The following is a 21310-nucleotide window of genomic DNA, read 5'->3' as shown; positions in this document are numbered from 1 at the left end:
TGTCGGACCCAGACAACTGGGAACCTGGAAAGCCAGGGAGCATAGTGCTAGTTCTAGTTTCCTCCAAACCCTTATTAGCATAAATAACTTCTATAATATGATTGTCCTCTAGTTCTTTGAGCATAGATGTAGTCAAGGGAATGATGGTGTTAGTGTCTGGAATAAGCCCTGCAAGTGAAGAGGAGACCAATTGAATGGGGGTATCAGAACTGAGCATCATTGCAGGGTTATTACCAATGCTAGCACCATCCTCCCCACGATTGGGGTTTTCCAGGTTTTTTACCATATTTCTAACCATAGAATTAACAAGTGATGGATCAGGGTCCTGGGGTTTAGGAGGGGTAACTTTACATCTTCTTTTCCTTGAAGAAACAAGTTGAAAACCATTTGAGGGGGTTTCTACAAGATTTTGAGAGGGGTCGGAAACAGGGATGAGGAGTCTGGGTGTTGCAGGTGCAAAATCGGGCTTGAGAGGGTTAACCTTATTAGGAGTGGGATCAGGATCTGTGGACCTCTCGTTAGCAGAGCGGGGAGGGGAAGATTGTAGATCATTAATAGTTTTAGGGTTTTCAGTAGTTTCCCCTAAGTTATGTTTTTGCTTCCTACGATTAATAATTGGGCAATTTTTACGAATATGCCCTTCTTTCTTGCAAAGAAAACATGCATTCAACCCTCCAAGCATTTCAATCGGGCAGAAGAATGTGTCTCCATTGATATCTAAATTTAAGGATGGTGGAATGTCGATTCCGGGCTTGATTGAGACAAGCATTCTTGCATCTAGATTGGGCACCAACCGAGCAGTTTCATCTATCCGAATAACTTTGCCAAATGGTTCCAATAATTGGGGAAGGAAGCGCCACAAAAAAGGGGGGACATCCTTGAGGATGACCCATCTGGGCGAGGATAATGCGAGGACTTCCTCATTAACTGCCTCTGGAGACCAAGCTAGGGCTCAAAAGGAGGTATTCCCAACCGTCTAGTACTGACGTTTAAGTGCTTCCAATTGGGCATTATGCGAATTAAAGAAAATGAGAAAGAGACCTCTCTGTATTTGTCTACAGAATGTGATTTTAAGCCTTAGTTTGAGATTCCATAGATTGTGAAACCAGTCATCTACAAATTTCCTCGGTGGGCATTTTTGAGCATCAACACATGCAAAAAAGATGGCAGTGTCACATAACCTACGCTTTTCTAAAGCAATTTCAATGCTTGGCGAAATGCAGAAAGGATCTGAGGTATTGCAAGGGGACTTACCATCCTTACTGGGTCCTTCGTCTGCAGGAGTCATAAGGAAGTGCGTCGACGATCGGACTCCATTTGCAGGCGGGGCAACGGTCTCAGCGAACAACTTTTCTAGGGCTGGTAATGTCTACGGAATGGTTTTAGGGTTATTAACACTAAGCCAATCTGACTCCGACTCCATGGTGACCCAGGGTTAAGATCACGCGAGGTGGGTGGAAGGGTGGAGTTAGATGTAATAAATTTTGTAGAGCAAAATATATGAAAGACAGAGTAAAAATGGAGCAAGTGGGAGAAAAGCAAACCAAGTGGAGGAGATTAACTCCTCCACGTAGACGCCAAGGTACTCCGACGGCACCTGCAAGCCTCAGTTCTACTTCCTTCTTCAAGTCGCGAATGAAGGCACCGAAAAAGTGCCTTAAAAAGTAATATGAGATTTAATGAATTGAATATACAAATAAAGCTATGAATAACTGAATATACAAATAAAGCTGTGAATCTTTTGTAATTATAAATAATAAATAATAACAGTTAATTTATGAAGAAATAAATTGAACATAAAAATTAAATTATTTATTTTTCTTATTAAAAATAATTAAAAAGAATTAATATAAAGAAAAAAAGTTAAGTATAAAAGGAAAACTAATTATTCTTTATTAGATTTTATTTTAACAAAAAAAAAAACATTAAAGTATGAATTGAATAGAAGCTATTTCTTTTATAGGAAAAAAATCTTCAATCATAATCAATAGTAAAAAATAATACAAAAAATTGAGTTGAACATGAAAATAGTCATTTAGAAACAAACAAAAATAAAATGAGATAATTAATTATAAAACTAAAATGTAAGCATGACTTATAGATGGAAAGAAAACTAAAGATGGTAAGGAGCGCAGTGAATAAATTTAGGAGGATTACAACCTGACCCTCGTTTAGTTTGGAAAAGTAATTCAGACACCCTAAGCACAACATACAAGCTATTTACTTTATTTGAGATGAAAATAGAGGTATGATTTTAATTCATTAGAAATGGTGGATAAATGAGATTAGTTGGAAGATGAAGCATAAGACACAATGAGGGTGAGAAAACTATGAGGATTGTTCTAAGATGAGCCCCCTCGTGTGAAGGAATTCCTCACTCTCCTTCCTTATTTCTTTGTCTTGACAATTAGGTATCATGAGCCACCACACAAGTGCTTCCATGTTTTCTCAAGAGATAGGCTTCTTGTTCATCTCCAATCTAATCTTCCAAATGCCAATCACAGATCTCTAGTTGATGGTTTGCTTGGTATGCAAGACATAGTAGATTGTACTAACTTCCTCCACTACACTTTCTAATGTTGAGTTCTACTACCCGTGGGTTAAAATCCTTCTTACAAAAAGGTGAGCCAACACTTTCCTCTATGGCATTGAAGCAGTCACCAGTGATGAGGAACCTTAAAGAGATCAATCTGGATCGGTCAGCAGGAGTAAACACAACAAAAATACAAAGATATGATGGAGGCAATGCAGAACAGATTGTTTAATTGCATGAAATTTAATTACAACAAACCAGGTTACAACATACCAGCTCACAGGCCTAGTAGAATATAGGTCACAATCGGGACCTTGAATCTTATGATATAAATCTTCTACACATAGTCTAGCTACTTGATTCTCTAATAGATTACATTCTAATGCATAATTACAAATATATATATCGATCCAAAGGATCCAGTCGGCCCAAAAGGGATCAAAACTCGAAGGACAAGACCTAATGTGCAAAAAAAACACAAGGTCGACCTCCGCCAAGAGATTCCTCTAGAAAATCCAAAGGATGAAGTATAGATCATGAGACAAGGTTGGCCACATGCCAAGGAACATCAGAATCAACGCCCAAGGATCCGCAAGCTTCAAAATGGGTTCCGGTAGATTACCAGAATAGGTCAAGGAAACTGGTAATGAAGGAACAACCAATAACAGGAAACTATCATGGAAACCGGTAGTGATATCTAGTCGGAAAATGATCCAAATGTGATGCGGTTTGGAAGTAAGAAGGATGATCAATTCTTCAAGTAGAATCCAACTCCACAAGGTCCAGTGAGCCAAAATCGGGACACACAGAAAGGAAAACTGATACTGGAAATAGAAAGGAAAAATGTTTTTGTTTGATGCAATATTTCTATGAACTGGGGATGCTCTTGCATCAGACATCCGGGGTTATTAAAAAAAGTGAGCCTCTCACTTTGTCGGGGTCAGAGGGAAACCAAGGCGGTCTACCTCTGCCTAAGAAATCCAAGATGAATCTTCAATTGGTATGTCCTTCCACTTCATAAGATATTCTTTATACTCCCTGCTTCGGGTACTACGCCCAATCCTACTGTCCAAAATCTCTTCAATTTGATCTAGTTCCTTTTGGGGTAACTGTTTCTCCAAGTTTGCAACATTATTCTGAATGAATTTTGGTTCATGGTACTCATGAAGATCTGCAATATTGAATATTGGTGAAATACTTAGACTATCTGGTAACTCCACTTCATATGCATTTCCAGAACTAAACTTCCTCAAAATCCTACAAGGTCCAAACTTCTTCATCAGAAACCTGTTATAAGTTCCAACTAGGAATCTCTCTTTTCTTTGATATACCATCACTTCATCGCCAACTTCAAATTCCTTATGTCTCCTCTTCTCATCTGCCTTCTCCTTATACTTGTTGTTCATGTCTTCCAAATGTTGCTTAACCTAAATATACAATGTTGCCATGTGATCTGCAAAGTCTTCTACTTCTGAACTCTTTCGGTCTTCACTACCAATGTCTCTCGATTCTAATATACCTCTAGGATGCACTCCGGAAAATATCTCAAAAGGTGTTTTTCTGATACTTCTATTCACTGAATTGTTGTAGGCAAACTCTACTTGTGCAAGAATCAAATCCCAACTTCTAGTTTTATCTCCCACTAAACATCTTAACAAATTTCCCAAACTCCGGTTAACAATTTATGTCTGTGGATGAAAAGTACAACTGAACTTCAAATCTATCTTCATCTTCTTCCAAAATATTCTCCAAAAATATCCAACAAACTTAGTATCTCTATCTGAAACTATGCTCTTATGTAATCCATGCAATCTCACCACTTCCTTGAAAAATAGGTCTGCTACATGCAATGCATCTGATGTCTTCTTACAAGGTATGAAATGATCCATCTTCGAGAATCTATCCACTACCACAAATATAGAATCATTCCCTCTCGATGTCTTAGGCAATCCAAGTACAAAATCCATGCCTATATCCTCCCAAGGTCTTACTGGTACTGTCAAAGGTTTATACAATCCCACATTCTGACTAACTCTACAACATTGTACATATCTCTACAGCTTGACAAACTCTACAACTTTGCACATATCTCTTAACATCCTTATGAATCTAAAGCCAAAAGTACTGTTCACTCACCAATGCTATTATCTTGTCAATGCCAAAATGTCCAGCTAATCCTCCCCTGTGTTTCTCCTTTATCAGATTCTCCCTCATAAAACTCTTAGGTATGCACAGTTGAACTCCTCTGAATAACATCCCATCCTGAATGCAATAATCCAACCATTTTCTTATGTCTACCATAACCGGTTCTCTAAATACTTTCAAAGGTTCTGCGAAATTCGGGTCATCATCATACAAGATCTTCAAATCCTAATACTATCACTCTCATCTTTGTCAGCAAATTCCTTCTCCTACACAATGCATCAGCAACTTCGTTAGATTTCCTACTTCTATGCCTCAACACAAAGGTGTAACTCTGCAATAATTCTACCCATCTCATATGTCTCTGATTCAACTTACTTTGACTATTCAAATACTACAAAGCTTGATGATTTGTATACAACACAAACTCCTTAGGCAACAAGTAATGTCTCCACTTCTTCAAGGCTTGAACTATGACATAAAATTCCTGATCATATAGTGAATATCTCCTCCAGGCATCATTCAATTTCTCACTAAAATATGCTTCTTCTCTTCCTTCTTGACTCAAGACTGCTCCTATTGTTATTCCACTTGCATCACAATCCACTTGAAATACTTAATTGAAATTCAGTAAAGCCAACACAGGTTGCTCAGTTACTTTCTACTTCAACAGTTCAAAACTCTTGTTTGCTCCGGTGGTCCACTTGAATTCCTTTCGATCTCCTCTCATGGTCTTAGTCATAGGGTTACAAACTGAACTGAAATTTCTGATAAACTTCCAGTAAAAACTAGCCAATCCATGAAATGATCTTACCTCTCCAATGCTTTCCAATGTAGGCCATTCAACAATTGCTTTCACTTTTTTAGGGTCCATCTTCAAACCATCATCAAATATCACAAATCCCAAATAGACTAACTCATCCTTCATGAAAGTGCACTTCTTGATATTGATCAGCAACTTCTCTTCTCTCAATCTCTGCAAAACTTGTCTTAACTGCAATAAATGCTCCTCTTTTGTCTTACTGAAAATCAGAATGTCATCCAAATACACAATAACAAACTTACCCAAGGAATTCTTCAATTCCTCATTCATCAGCCTCATGAAAGTACTCGGTGCATTAGTCAATCCAAAAGGCATCACCAACCATTCATACAGTCCTTCATTTGTCTTAAATGTTGTCTTCCACTCATCACCTTCTCTGATCCTAATCTGAGGATATCCACTCTTCAAATCTATCTTTGTAAAGTGTTTTTCTCAACTCAAATAGTCCATTATGTCATCCATCCTAGGCAAAGGAAACAAGTATTTCACTATGATCTTGTTTATTGCTCTTGAAATGGTACACATTCTCTATTCTCCAATGTTCTTAGGTGCTAATATTGCTGGTATTACACAAGGGCTCAAACTTTCCCTGATCAAACCTTTCTTCAATAGCTCTTGCACTTGTCTATCCAGTTCTTCATTATCTACTGGTGTCAACCAATGTGCAGCTTTGTTAGGCAAACTAGCTCCGGGAACCAAGTCTGTGCAATGACTAATACTTCTCATAGGTGGCAATCAATCACAGACATTATTTGAAATGATGTCCTCATATTATGTCAGCAAATCTCTTATCTCTTTCGGGTTTTCTCCTTCCGATTTTGGTCTCTTAGTCTTCTTAGGAATTAAGGCAAAGCACACATTCTCGTGCCTCAGTCCATCCATGAATTTCATTCTAGATACCAAACAAATTCTATCATTCGTATAGACTTCATTCTTCAAAGGTTCCTCCAAAGGTAACAAGGTTTTCTTCATCCCATTGGCCACAATAGTGTATGTATTCTTTATCCCATCATGCACTGCATGTCTATCAAACTGTCAAGGTCTACCCAACAAAAGATGAAAAATATCCATAGGCATAATATCACACAAGACTTCATCATGATAATTCCCAGTTTTCAATTTCACCAAACATTGTTCACTTACTAACAACTTATGTTCATCTTGGATCCATGCTATCTGATAAGTCTTAGGGTGTTTCAATCTCTCCAATTTCAACTTATTCACCATCTCTTCTGAAACAAGATTATCTAAACTACCACTATCAATAACAACTTTACAACACTTATTAGATACCTTACATCTGGTCTTGAACAGATTCTTCCTCTGCAAGGGCTCTTCATCTCCTCCGATATGACACAAATCTCTCCTCATCATCAATAGTTCTCCATCTTTTGGTTTATTGTCTGATCCAGTGGGGTTTTCTTCCACTACTGCTTCTCTTTTGGTAGTTTTTGTCTTCTTACACTCGAATGCATGATGTCCTTCTCCTCCACACTTAAAGAAGATTCCTCTGAATGTCCTCTTCTCTTGTCTTTTAAAATTCTGATTTCGGTAATCATCGGGTTCTCTCCTCCGGTAGAAATTTCTATCATCCTTCCAGTATGAATTACCCTCTTTGCTCACTTCCTTGTCCTTGTTCTGATCTGTACTGGTTCCTCTTCCTTCGATATATCCTCTTCCTCCTTGAAATCTTCCTCCGGTAAACCTTCCACCTCTATCTTTGTCTTTGCTCATGTCTTTTGTTTAACTTATCTTCTGCCTTTAGGGCATACTGGTAAGCCTCTTCAATGGTCTCCAATTTGATCATACTCAATTTATCTTATATAGACATCCGCAATCCATTCAAATACCTTGCAACTTGTTCAACTTCATCATCAACATGTTCAGATCTGATATTCAACTTGTAAAATGCTTCGGTGTACTCCTTCACACTAGATTCCTTTTGTCTCAAATTTTGCAACTTCCAGAACAAATTCACCTGTTAATTTGCCACTACAAATTTTTATTTCAACTTAGCAATCATCTGATCCCGTGTCTTAATATTCTCTTTACCTCTTCTGTGTCGGTCAACTTGCAAATGTTCCCACCAAAGAGATGCATGACCTTTCAACCGGGTACGGGCATATTTCACCTTCCTCTCTTTTGTAATGTTTTCAAAATCGAAATACTTCTTCATCTCTGAGATCCAATCCATCAATTCATCTAAATCTAACTTCTCATCATATTCCAGTGGGGTAAAATGAGGTTTAGTATTCGCCCTACTCAAAACCCTCAAAAACCTTTCCTCATCGGGATCAACCACCAATAGGTTTGCTTGTTTTGTCGGGGCTTCTTCTCCTTCATCTTCACTTACATCTTCAATATGTCGGCCTCTTCTTTGTTCTATCTCTGCAGCTTCTAACCGAGCTGCTATTCCTTGCAACATCTCCATCACAGCAGGGTCGGCATTCCCACGCGCTCCACCATTCCTAGCTACTATCTGCACCATCGTTCACACTAGTCCTCTGCAACTGTAGGTCGGATCCGCAATCTGCCACCCTACAACAAAAAATTTAGGACACGCAACCTCCAAAACAAAACTTCACTCTGATACCATTTGAAGCAGTCACCGATGAGGAGGAACCTTAAAGAAATCAATTTGGATCGGTCAGCAGGAGTAAACACAACGAAAACACAAAGATATGATGGAGGCAATACAAAACAGATTGTTTTGTTGCATGAAATTTGATTACAACCAACCGGTAACAACTGGGTTACAACATACTAACTCATGGCCTGCTAGAATAGGTCACAATCAGGACCTTGGATCTTATGATCTATCTTCTACGCATAGTCTAGCTACTTGATTCTTTAATTGATTAAATTCTAATGCGTAATTACAAATATATATATATATATATATATATATATATATATATATATATATATATCGATCTAAAGGATCCAGTTGGCCCAAAAGGGATCAAAACCTGAAGGACAAGACCTAACATGCAAAAAAAACATTGGCCTCCACCAAGAGATTCCTCCGGAAAATCCAAAGGATGAAATGTAGATCACGGGACAAGGTCGGCCACAAGCCAAGGAACATCAAAATCAACGCCCAAGGCTCCACAAGCTTTGGAATGGGTTTTGATAGATCATCAAAATAGGTCCAAGCAACCGGTAACAAAGGAACAACTGGTAACAGGAAACTGTCATGGAAATCGATAGTGATATCTTGCCGGAAAATGATCTAAATGCGATGCGGTTTGGAAGCAAGAAGGATGATCAAGTCTTCAAGTAGAATCCAACTCCACAAGGTCCGGTGAGCCAAAACCGGGACACACAGAAAGGAAAACATAAACTGCAAACAGATAGAAAAAATGTTTTTGTTTGATGCAAGATTGTTATGAACCGGGGATGCTCCTGCATCAGGCATCCAACTTAGAAAATAGATCCGCTCCTTCATTTATTATAGAAACTCTTACTATAAACCAGTAGATTCATTGTGGACCAAATGTAGGAAAATGGCCATGGATAGGAAGGGACTCTTGCTCACCTCCAAACCCCAAGAAAACTCCATCAGATCATATTCTAAAATCACCTCTATGTTGCTTCCTTAATTTGTAGTTAGGATGTAAAAATGTGTGGGAAGAAGTACAACATCTTTGTTGTGGATGAGGATACAGATTTGAAATTAGAAATAAAACTTAAACATCACACTAAATATCACCTAGAAAGTTATAAGAATGAAACAAAAAATAGAATGGAGAATGGAAGGTTAAGTGGGCCCACCATATACCACCTAAGTGTGTAACGCTTAGAGTGTGTTAGTTAAACCTAGCTATATGTCTTTAGAAGAAACTTTCTTTTCAAATGTATGAAACCTGTCATTAGAAAATTAAGGTTTACATTTAATAAATTAGTTGTTAGTTTGGTTAGTTGGATGGGAAGTTTTTCCCATAACAAGAAAATAATGGCTTTCTAGAGCCAATGTATTTCATATAATAGAATTGTGAAAGATTATTTAATAAAATTCTTATTTAAATTTGTTTGCAATGTAAATATTTTTCTATTATTGTTGTTCAATGTTGGTATTAGAGCAATTATAATCTCAGGCTTAGCAAAAATGGAAAGGTGGGCTTGGAGGGTCCGTATGGAGAGGTTTCTTGACCTCTTCATTTCTTAAAGAGGTCATTGACTTGTTGTATGTTGACTCACTATCTTGTAGAGTCCATATTTGATTTTTAGCAAATCATGGCATTCTATTTGATTGGTGAAGTTTGCAGTGACATAAGTGTGAGATTCACAAATTAATTGTTTTTGAATTTTTTTTCTTTTAAGGTAGTTATGTTTAAAGGTGATCACAAGAGACCAATCGCCTACTTTGAACTTACATATTGTTGATTAAAAGAGCACATTTAAGATGTAGATTTGGTCATTAAAGTTGAGTGTGTGAAGAATTGTTACATTTCTATTGTGTGGAGACCTGAATGGGAATCGAAGCTCCATTGCAAACATAAAGCATTTGTTTTTATCAAAATGGTGCCTCTATTTCTAATCTCTTTGCTATTTTTATTATTATTGTGTGCAAAAAAAAATTCATTTGCAAATGACTTATACCTGATTGATGCATGAGTATTTTGGAAAAGTAGGCTGAAATATTCATCAAGGCATTGAACTTTATGTATGGTGTTACACAGCCACAAAAAGAGTACAAAAATGAAGTGCCTTGCTTGGTGCAAATTGTACAAATCCAGGAATCAATGAGATTAAAAATAAGCACAAGATTATACGAATATGACAAAAATCAACCAAATGTATTAGCTTATGAGCACATATAAATAGGAAGTATAAAAGGCACCCTCCATGAAATGAGGATGGGACTCCTCAAACATGGAGTGGTTGCGGGTTGCCTACCACAAAGGTAGCCTGAGGTGTCGAAACAGAGTTGACACCTCTCTAACAACTCCTAACCGATTTGGCATATTGCATGAACAAGTGTCAAGCATAAATGGACAACTAAGTAGGCTCAATAAGCCTAAGTATAAACTATACACTAACACCCCCCTTTAAGCATAACTTAGGAGGATGAGAAGAGAAATGGGACCCAGATACTAGCCTGGCGAGGTACCCATGTACAGTGAAATCTCTCATAAACAGAGAAAGATAGAAAACCTAGTGGGAAAAAACTATCCTCCAAAAAAGAGATAAGAAGAGAAGATCATGAAGCCCTCCCTCAAAGTAGAATCTCCTACAAAGAAGCTAATGTTGCTCCAAGAATGTCAAAGTGTGACACAACCAAGTACTAATGTCAATGAAGAATGATCAATGAATCACTCACTACAACAAAATGAATATCAAGCATGGAGACACCTAGTTTGAGCATCAGTTGAATACTCATCAATGGTAGATTGATACAATCTAAGTCTCGTTAGAGCCATGCACCAAGTCTCACAAGATATTCCTAATCTACGAAGTACAAGAGGATTACATAAAATTTGTCATTAATGACAAAGTACAAAGATGTGTGGAACTTTTTATTAAAGTGTGTTACAACATAGCTCTTACAAGAGAATCCATATGGTGTGTAGCACCAGAATCTATAATCAATGGAGATAACGATGATGATGATGTAGAAACTAAGGCATTGCCTTTGAATTTCTCTTTGTCCTTAGTGTTTTCCTAATTTGAAGAAGATGCTTTGACAAAATCAGTTACCCAATATTATTCTTTTTTAGTAGAAAAATAAGGTGCTCAATCTAGTTTTTCATGCACTAGTGTTCTTCATGACAATTTTTCATACAAAAGGAACATTTAACTTTCTCAATAGTTGATTTACTTTGTTGAGAAGAGTTATCTTTTTTGAAGTTGTCAATTTTATCTTATTTCTTCCCTTTGTTTCCCTTTTTAGTGTTTTGTTGCTTTTCATTTCCTGCAATTAGAACTTGAGGCTTAGTAGATTTCAAGGCGCCCATTTGAATTAACTTTTCTTGCTCCCTTGATAAATCAGAAATGAAGTCATCTAGTGTGGGAATTTTCCATGAGCTACCAAGAGCTCTTTTAGTAGAATAAAAAGTAGAGACAAACACAGAAAATTAACCTAGTTTGGAAAGTACAAAAAGGATTAATTGATCCTCTTTCTTATCAATTCCACAATCTTTTAATTGCAACTTTAAATATTTGAATCTAGCGAAAAAATACTCTTGACTTCTAAGTTTATCAATTGTCCCAAATAGTTTTTTTAGAGCTTCCCAAACTTCATTGGGTGTTTTCAAGTTCTCAACATGAAATACTAATTTAGGAGATAGATTGAAACACAAGAAACCAAATGCTTGGTCACACTTATTGAAATACTTTTCTTTGTCCTTAGCTGCATTAGGTTTTTTTTTGTTCCCATTGTTACCCTAAATAAGCCTTTATTCTTAAGTACAAGAATTACTTTCAACTTCCAATCATGATAATTGAAAGGTGTTAGAGGTTGTATAGGCACATTAGAATCCATGTTGCTAGACTTAGATTGTTGCTTTTGTAGAATGCGAAAATGAAGAAAGCACTTCTTGAGGAAGGGATAAAAATAGACCACACACAACACCCCCCTTGGTTATATTTTTGTCCCCCCCTGTTTTTGACAATTTAGAAGGAGTGCTTTGTAACCAAAACCCCCAAAAAACACATAAATTGGAACTTTATAATGAGAGTGTGGGAATCTTCTTGTTGGATTCGTGGAAAACAACCATGCACTTTTACAAAAAGAAGCACTCGATTTTGAGTTGCCTATCAAAAGTTACGAGCAAAAAAAATTTTGCCTTGTTACAAAATTAAACCTCATCCGAAAAAAAAAAATCAATTTTAAGAAAATTTGCCAAAAAATCTGGAGTCCATTAAACCCCCTTGGGTTGGAAAGAACCAAGGGCTAAAGTCCAAAAAATTTGTTGTGTGCGAGGGTTGCACGGGTCGGTAGAGGACCACACTATGAGCACCGCGAGGGACATGGGTTACACTAAGGTGCAAGGGTGTCCCGCTTGTACTGAGTCGTGCATGAAGCCCTCGCCTTGCAGTCTGACTTGCCTCAATACACAGGCGTCATTTGTGTATTCGGCTCTTGCCTTAAAAAAACTCAAACCACTCTGATACCATGTACAAATCTAGGAATAAATGAAATTAAAAATAAGCACAAGATTACACGAATATGATAAAAATCGACCAAATGTATTAGCTTATGAGCACATATAAATAGGAAGAAGAAAAGGTACCCGATCTCCATGAAATGAGGATAGTACTCCTCAAACAAAGGTAGCATGAGGTTTCGAAACTGAGTCGACGCCTCTCTGACAACTCCTAACCAAATTGACATCTTGCATGAACAAGTATCAAGCGTAAATGGATGACTAAGTAGGCTTGATAAGCCTAAGTGCATCTATACACTAACACAAATAAACATTGATCTCCAAATTAATGGCGATTTAGATACGACCACCACACTAGAAGACCCCAGTCAACATGCTAGATATCATTGTTTCAAACATACTCATGTCACCAAGATTTTTTATTTCATCGATTCTTGGGGAAGAAAAGAAGATGATCCTATTGTTCTCTTGATTTTCTTATATTTTTGTTTATTCCAATATCTTCAAAAAGTGGTATACAAATAATTTAAGCAACAAATAAAAGAAGAAAAGAACGAGTATAGCATGAGTATAGAAAAGTTTGTAGCAATGACTTAGGTCATAGTCATTAATATTTTTCTTTATTGTTTGTAGCAATGACTTAGTTGTGTTTTATGATAATGGGCTTTTCAAGATTACAAACAATTTGACTCAAGTTTGGAATGCCTATTGATGGGATAAGCATGAGTATAGCAAAGAAGAAGGCCATTAAAGAACTATATAAAAGTTGCTACCAGTTCAATAGACAGAGAGGTGACTCTAGATTTGCTTATACTTTTTCTTATTCCAATGTATTGAAAAAAGTGGTACACATAATCTTGTTGATATCAAGGTCGTTGGAAAACTATATATGTGTATCTTTTATTAAGTTAAGGAATTAAACAATTTTAATTGAAGGTTGCAAGAAATGGAAGTGGGAGGACATCTATCATCCCGAGCTAGCTTCTCGTTCAAGGATGATGCATTGCATGAGAAGCATCTTTTCATTGCTAGTCCTTTCAAGAGCAAGAGGGGGTGTGCAATGAGTTGTTGGTTTGTGGATGGTTGAATCCACAAACTTGGTGGATTGTTGTTGTTTTCTGGATAGTTGAATACATAAACTTGGTGAGTTGTTGTTGGTGTTTTGGATAGTTGAATTCACAAACAAATTATGGATAACTTTGTGTGTTAGTTTGAAATCAGAACATTTGTCTAGACATGAGGAGTTTGGGTTGATATTGATGTTGAGTTGGGTAATCAAAACATTTGCCCAAACATGAGGAGTTTGGGTTTATATTGATGTTAAGTTGGGTAATCAAAACATTTCCTCAGACATGAGGAGTTTGGATTGATGTCGATGTAGCGTTGGATAATCAAGACATTCACCTGGACAAAAAAAGTTTGGATTGATGTTTGTTGCAAAATTGGATAATCAGATCATTTGCTTAGACAAAGAAGTTTAAGTTGATGCTAATTCAATTTCTTTTCTGTTTTTCCTTTTTCATAATGTGTTTAAGGGAAATTGTTAGGAAAGTCAAATTTACATCTAATAAATTATTTGTTAGGTTAGATAGTTGAGTGGGAAGTTATTCAACAGAAAAATAATATAAAGCCAATGTATTAGATATAATAGACCAGCCAAAATTATAATAAAATTTTTATTTATTTAATATTATTTGCAATGTAAATCTTTTTTTTCTGTTATTGTTGTTCAACAACCTGTAATACAAGTCTAAGAAACTATAAGAAATTGTTTCCCTTTTATAATTGCCTTTTTTAGAAGGGACTGAATTTCTATTTATAATTTGATTTTTGACTGGACTGAGATGTATGGTAAATGTGATTGTTAACAGCATGAGGAAGATCATAGAGAGATATCAGAAAGCATCAGGAGCTCGCCTTTCCGATTTCGATAATCAGGTTTACTTTTACTTTCATTATGCACTGCATATGCGATGAAGGGATAAATAATGATAATCTAGTGTTTGGATTTCCATTTGTTTGCACAGCATCTGTTCTGCGAGATGTCAAGAATGAAGAATGAGAACGAAAAACTTCAAGCCGATATCAGGTGACAACAAGACATGTATATGCCTCTATCACCCTGAATGTATATATGATTATTAACGATATGTTTTAACAATTCCAACAGGCATCTCATGGGCGAAGATCTCGAGTTTTTGCCAATTGCGGAGCTGCATCAGTTGGAACAGCAACTCGAACTCTCTGCCAATCGTGTTCGTGCTAGAAAGGCGAGAGCATTAAAATATATCTAATTCTGAATTTTTTCAACTGTTTAAACGACATTGTTTACCGAAAATCTCATCTTTTCCATGCATTTTTAGCAGCTGTAGAAACTATTGATTATTGAGCTCATGTGCAACTCATATTTTAATGAAAACAGAGTCAACTGTGGCATCAACAAGTAGATAACCTACGAAGAAAGGTAGTAAGATTTTCTGTGTTCCTCATAATTCCTATTCCAATTCTGGGTGTGTTCACAGCTGGCGATGGCCATATTGTTGTTTATTGTGTAGGAGAGGCAACTGGAGGAGCAAAAGAGTCAACTAATTTGCCGACTAGTAAGCAATCCAAACTTGATTTCTGCAATCTGCAAATTTTGTATTGATTGATTTTGAAAAGACAATGAATATGGGTTGGTAATTGGTAATGATAGGTGGCAGAGCAAGCAGCAGTGGAAGGGGCTGCTGCAGAGTGTGCAATGATGGATATGGGAGTGTTGTATGGAGGGGAATCAAGCAGAAATGCCGCACCTGCACCACTTCATTACAATATGATCAATACCAATACGAATGCGAATACAATGCAGCTTCAAATGCAGATGCAGATGCAGATGCAGATGCAAGGAGCGGCTGCTTTTCGTCTGCAGCCAACTCAGCCCAATCTCCAGGACAACCCAATGCAGCGACCACCTCTTCAACTCTGGTAACATACTATATCATCATATTGCTCCTTCCTACTTCTACTTTTCAACACTCCTTACAACATATACTATCAATGTTGTGGCAGATCAGTTTCAGCAGTACTAATGCATCTAAGGTGGAAGATGAAGCATCTCGTTACAACATATAATGAATTAGCACTGCAACTACTTATAAACATAGAATGAATGATTCACATCATTATTATATATCCATTATACTAGTTTGAAACCGATTGGCATCATGTCAATTCCTGTAGCACTATGACATGACAGACTCTCAATCTGTTTAATGACAGGTATATTGCCTTTCTCTTAGCAGAGGACGTTAAGTAGCTCTTATTAGCTTCAAGTTCATTTCTTTTCTTGTGTTCCTAGTTTTAGAAACACTACTGTTGACCATGACTAGTATTTAAATACAAAATACAATTATATGTTATTGAAAGGACTTTACATAGATCAATGGCGTATATATCTCTACCTTTTTTATTTTAACGAGCACGTGTTTACTTATTTTGGTGTGTGTGTGTGTGACATAGATCAATCACGTAAACATCTCTACCTGTTTTATTTTAACGAGCATGCATGTGTTTACTGTGTGTGTGTGGCTGGCAATGGAGTCCATCTCTCAACTCTTTTGTGTGTGCGGAGAATTTAGTGATAATAAGGCCTCCCAACATAAATGGATAAGCAATCCTAGCACAATAGTGAATGGGAAAATCAAGATTTCTCCAATCTAGAAAATAGCTCTCGAAAAAGATAAATGTGCAATTAGAAACATATTATAGAATGGGGAAGCATGGTGCATCCCGCTAGTTCATCAAGAACATGTTGTTTCTTCTCATTGGTTGGTTGAACGTATGCTCTTATTTATTATGAGTGTAGTAGATCGGGTGTGATTCCCTATCTATCAAATTCATCAATCTGTTTCATTGTTATGCCTACTATTCTATGGTGGGCAAGCATTGAATCAAAAGAGGTTGCCAGAATGATACCTAGATCCCGAAACTCGAAGGTGATAGCCCACCCAACCCTATAGATTGGATGCTCCTTCTTGTTATTGTTCCTCAGCCGTCCCTCCCATTGTTGGAATAAGCAGCCCGCCCTACCTGCACTGATGGATATTTGTCCAATCCGCTTCTCTACTTTATTCCATTCATTAGGGAGTCATTATCTGGCTCTCTCAACTATAACTCCCACATTAATCTACCTCATGCTTGAATTACCCATCCGAATTATACGGCAAGTTATTCTAGCAAGTTGCTCACCTTCGTGAGTAGTAGGGGGTGTGATATGGTAGCATAATATGCAAACAATAAGAATAGGAGTCAAGTATGCATGAGAAGTAGCATAAGTACGATAGCATAAAAAGGCAAATTTATCATAAAAATGTGATAATGTTTATTTAATGGAAGATAGGAACATGTGGGGATAATCATGGAGAGGAAAATCTAGAAAATGTCATGGTAAGGATATGCATTATGATGTATATTAAAGTAGTGAGAAATTTATGTGGTAGCTATGAGAAAACATAAGAATAAGTGAGTTACTTAAGGAAACAATCATAAATAAGGAATATATGCAAACAAGAACATAAAAACTCAAATATGTCAAGTAAGAAGGAAGGAAATACCCCTAAGTGGAAAAGGATCAATGTATGAAATTGATATGTGAAAGCAGAAAAACCAAGACATAAGGAAGAGGCCAAAATGTAAATAAGAAATATGAGTATTGAGGTATATAGTTTATAAGGAACCTTATGAACCATCATCATCCTCATCCTAAGACCAAAATGCATCTTCTTAATGTTTTTTTATTCTTGTATTTTATTCTTCAATTTGCTTCTTGTATCATATTTATCTCTTATTTAAACTCCTTTATAAACTCTTTAATAATTCATTTTACATTAAGTGGTTTTTATTTTACTTCTTGTGTCCTCAATATGGCATGCATTATGGTAAATAATACTCATATTTGAATATTTAATGCAATAATATACTTGAGATAGGGATGTGGGCTCACAAGGATGCTTAGTATTTATCTTCCTTTTATCTATAAGATCTAGATATTGTATACTATATCGGAATGCATCTATATATAGAATTTTTATGTATGTGTTGATATGATCAAAAGTACTTAGCCTTATATGGTGAAAATGTAACCGTTATAAGTGATGGTCAAATGTGGGTATTTTTAGGTGTTCACCTAATGGCTTGCATGACTCTCTTACAATATTTGTTCTTAATAAGATGTATTATATAATACAGTTTTTTTTAAATAATTTGACAAGGTACTTCATTATAATAAGGAAATCTATGAATTTATTTTAGTGAAAGAGAAGTGATTTATGATTATTATTATTTTTTAATTTTAAATATTGGTAGTTCATATAGTTGCTAGAGCTCCTAGTATACAAGAATCTAAATAAGAAAGCTCAGCAATAAAATTAAATATTAGAGATGATGTTGGAAAGTGTAAACCACTTGATTTTACTATTATTACTACATCTATGATCTTATAAACTATTTTTTATACTATTGTATGGTAATTCATGTCTCTATTATTTAGTCTTTTTATGTCATATTTTCTCATATTATTGTTGAGAAATTTACTATTTTCTCATTTGATTAAGTTTATAAGAGTTTCATCTTTGGGTAGCTCTTATTTATAATCCATCTTTTTTTATACATTAATAGAATTTGGTGCATTCACATGTGAGTCTTTATTGATATTAAATAATAAGTTGTAGAAAAATTTACAACCCTTTAAACATGGAACTTTGAATATAAAAAAGAAAAAACATCTAAACCTACTCACCTAAAACTTAAGACAAAAATCCAAACTAGAAACTAGATAGATTATAATTAAAACTACAAATAGAAAATGACCATCCTATAGACATATACAAATAGAATATTATAACATTAAGAAAAAAATAAGAGGACACAATATTGTAAACAAAAACCCCCAAATTATATCCCAAGAGTTGATGGAATCAACCACATTCACAATATTCTTTTTCTATTTCATTAATAAATTTTCATTGATATTGCAATAATTTTGGAAACTCGTCCAAATATTTATTTCTATAGAGAAGAAGTAAATAAATAAATAAGAAAGAATTTATCATTTTAATGTTTGTTATGTATGGGAGAAAATAATCTCAACAACATAAAGATTATTATAGAATCACATGTGTATGGTTCTCTAACCACTACATATTGAATGGCAATGCTAATCAATTTTAACTATGAAAGATAATCTAATGATTGACCTCAATGATCTATGTTTTATTTATTGTGTGTTAGTGGCACATGGGTCTCCAAGGAGAAAATAAATATTGTGAAAGAAAGAGATAGTTCACCACTGGTTTAAAAAGGCGGCATGTCAGTTGGAAGACTCACAATAGTTTTATTTAATATTTTGATGGTTAAAACTTAAAATGAAGAAAGGATATATTTAACAATATACTCAATATAGTTATATTATAGGTAGTTTATATAGGTATGGTTAAAATCAATTTGTGTTTCTCAACTACTTAGTAAGCATATGTGTTTTATTGTATATATCAACCATATAACTAATTCTAACAGTAACACTATTTTTTTTATAAAAATATTCCTATAATTTGTATAATATATGAATTGTACTCCTTCACTCTTCTTTGGGGGAAAGATCTTAGCATGGCCAACTAATATACTATTAAATTATTATTTTTTACAAAAATATATCTTAGTTACAAGTTATACCTAGAATAACCAATTCCACTGAATTGTTGTTCTCAAATGAAACTATATATGCAAAGGGGTCAAAATTAATGAAAGGACTATGTATTTCAAGTGCCCAAGATTATGTCAACTCCAATAGTCACAATTCCAGAATTACCAATTATGAAGATTTCTTAAAGTGTTTAGAGGTTCCAGGTCAACCTTATGATTCTCTAGTCCAACTTGTGTAATGCTCCCATGGAATCCACACCTCTAAATGCATCCCTAATAACTAGTAAATTCTCTTGTGGGATTCGATGGCTTATTTTTGCCACTACATCTAACCCAAGTTTGAATTGTAGTTAAGTAAAAAATTATTCTACTAACAAGTTATTATTTTCATTAATTGATTAGGTTTCTATAAATTAGATAGAAAATAATCTATTCTACCTCAATTCCTTAATGGCCACCTTTACCTTTACAAGGGACAATTGAAAATGTTTGATAAAAAATTCTAGATGGATCAAAAAATGCATCTCCCTATGAATATCAAACAAGAAGAAGATAGGTTCCATGACCTCAAATGCCAAAATTTGTAGAGTAAAATGTAGGAAAAAATTATGTATAAGTGTTTGACTACTTACCTCTTCATAAAGTCATTTACAACTAAATTAAATAAAAAATATTTCCTTCATGTTGAATTTAAAAGTAGGTGAGTATATAATTATTAGACTACATATGTAGTAATCATATTTATTCATGAAGTGAAAAATAGGTGTAAAAAGGAAATTATTTATTTATTTATGTGATGAGATGGAACAAGGAATTAATTAAATTTATTATGATTATTTAATTGTGTTGTTACGACTGTCCAATTTTGCTAGTTGTTGTGCTTTGGAAGTGCTCTAAGTCTCTTGTATGCAATAGGGTTTCTAAAATTTTGCCTAAGTGTTAAGAGAAGCATTTTTACCTTGGGTGTGTCTCCCTTCTCTAATTTTTTGTTGACCCACTAAACCGGTCGGCAAGGTCTTAAGCCATGACTTCGAGCCTATTGTATCATTTGCTGACCAGACCCTTGTGTTAGAATTGAAATTCTCCATCAGTTACGTATTTCTTTTATATTCTAATGTCTTGACCTAGGCCTTAAATTTCCTAGTGGCTAAGTCCCTCACAGTCCTCCCAACCCTTAAGTATTTCTTAAAATCCCCACATGCTCAATTATATCACTTAAGTTTTCATTTCCTCTCACCCACGTGTAGGGGAAGAGCACCAGTAGCCATCATAGCTAACTTCGCGCACCCACAGATCCTAAACGATATATCGAATTTTAATTTTTTTTTTGGGTTGTCTTCATATGCGACTTAACTTCTTAAACCTATTGATCTGGCTTCTGGGTAGTAACGATCCAATCTCTATGGGTCATTATGCATCGAAAGGTCAAAAAGTGGTCATTTCAAAGTGTTGACCGATACCTGACCTCTTTTGCGCCAATACCCGCACACCAAAACACCATTATCCATTTGTAAAATACCTAAAAGCTAATATATTTTTCACCTTTTTATAAAAAAAATTATGATATGCATATAATTAAAAATAATGATAAATGTAAACAAGTTTAAAATGGGTGGTCAAAAAACATGTTGACCACCCATAACCCCCTTCTCGCGGAGGTATGGTGGCCCCACGTGGCACGAACTCCTGCTATCTTTTTTGCCCTAAAAACTTAGGGAAATAAATTGTTTCCCTAACATTTGCACTCGCAATTTAGGAAAATTGTTTCCGTCGATGACCTCCTCTACAACCTCTGCCTTCGGCAGCCCCCTCTGCAACCTTGGCCTTCGGCGGCCTCCTCCGCAACCTCGGCTCCCAGGTAACGATAACTCATCCATATTGCATATTGGATGTCCAATAACGGTTTTGCTCCTTCGCAGCTGCATTATGCTTTGCCTATTGATGATTTCTTCGTATGCTCTGTTAATGCATATCTCTTCATTTACTTCGAAACCCCTTCATTATTTTTCATTTCATTTTTTCGTT

The 21310-nt window shown here is 35.6% G+C and overlaps 1 protein-coding gene across 1 annotated transcript; it reads left to right on the top strand.

Annotated features, from left to right (window-relative positions):
• The first annotated feature begins 1518 nt into the window (after positions 1-1518).
• On the top strand, positions 1519-15902 carry LOC131061551 (MADS-box protein GGM13). Its single transcript, XM_057995284.1, has 8 exons — positions 1519-1664; positions 14479-14545; positions 14635-14696; positions 14778-14877; positions 15030-15071; positions 15163-15207; positions 15303-15571; positions 15866-15902. Exons 1-8 carry the CDS (start codon positions 1519-1521, stop codon positions 15900-15902), a joined length of 768 nt encoding a protein of 255 aa, XP_057851267.1.
• Positions 15903-21310: the final 5408 nt, after the last annotated feature.

This window comes from Cryptomeria japonica, chromosome 8 (assembly GCF_030272615.1).
Source record: "Cryptomeria japonica chromosome 8, Sugi_1.0, whole genome shotgun sequence".
Taxonomy (NCBI): domain Eukaryota; kingdom Viridiplantae; phylum Streptophyta; class Pinopsida; order Cupressales; family Cupressaceae; genus Cryptomeria; species Cryptomeria japonica.
Note: the sequence above shows the minus strand (reverse complement) of the source record. Positions and strands in the feature narration are given on the sequence as shown.

Coding starts and splice junctions, on each gene's coding strand:
- LOC131061551 (XM_057995284.1), top strand. CDS start 1,519: ATGGAGCAAGTGGGAGAAAAGCAAACCAAGTGGAGGAGATTAACTCCT. Junction 1,665..14,478: donor CCGAAAAAGTGCCTTAAAAA/GTAATATGAGAT, acceptor GATTGTTAACAG/CATGAGGAAGATCATAGAGA. Junction 14,878..15,029: donor ATCGTGTTCGTGCTAGAAAG/GCGAGAGCATTA, acceptor TAATGAAAACAG/AGTCAACTGTGGCATCAACA.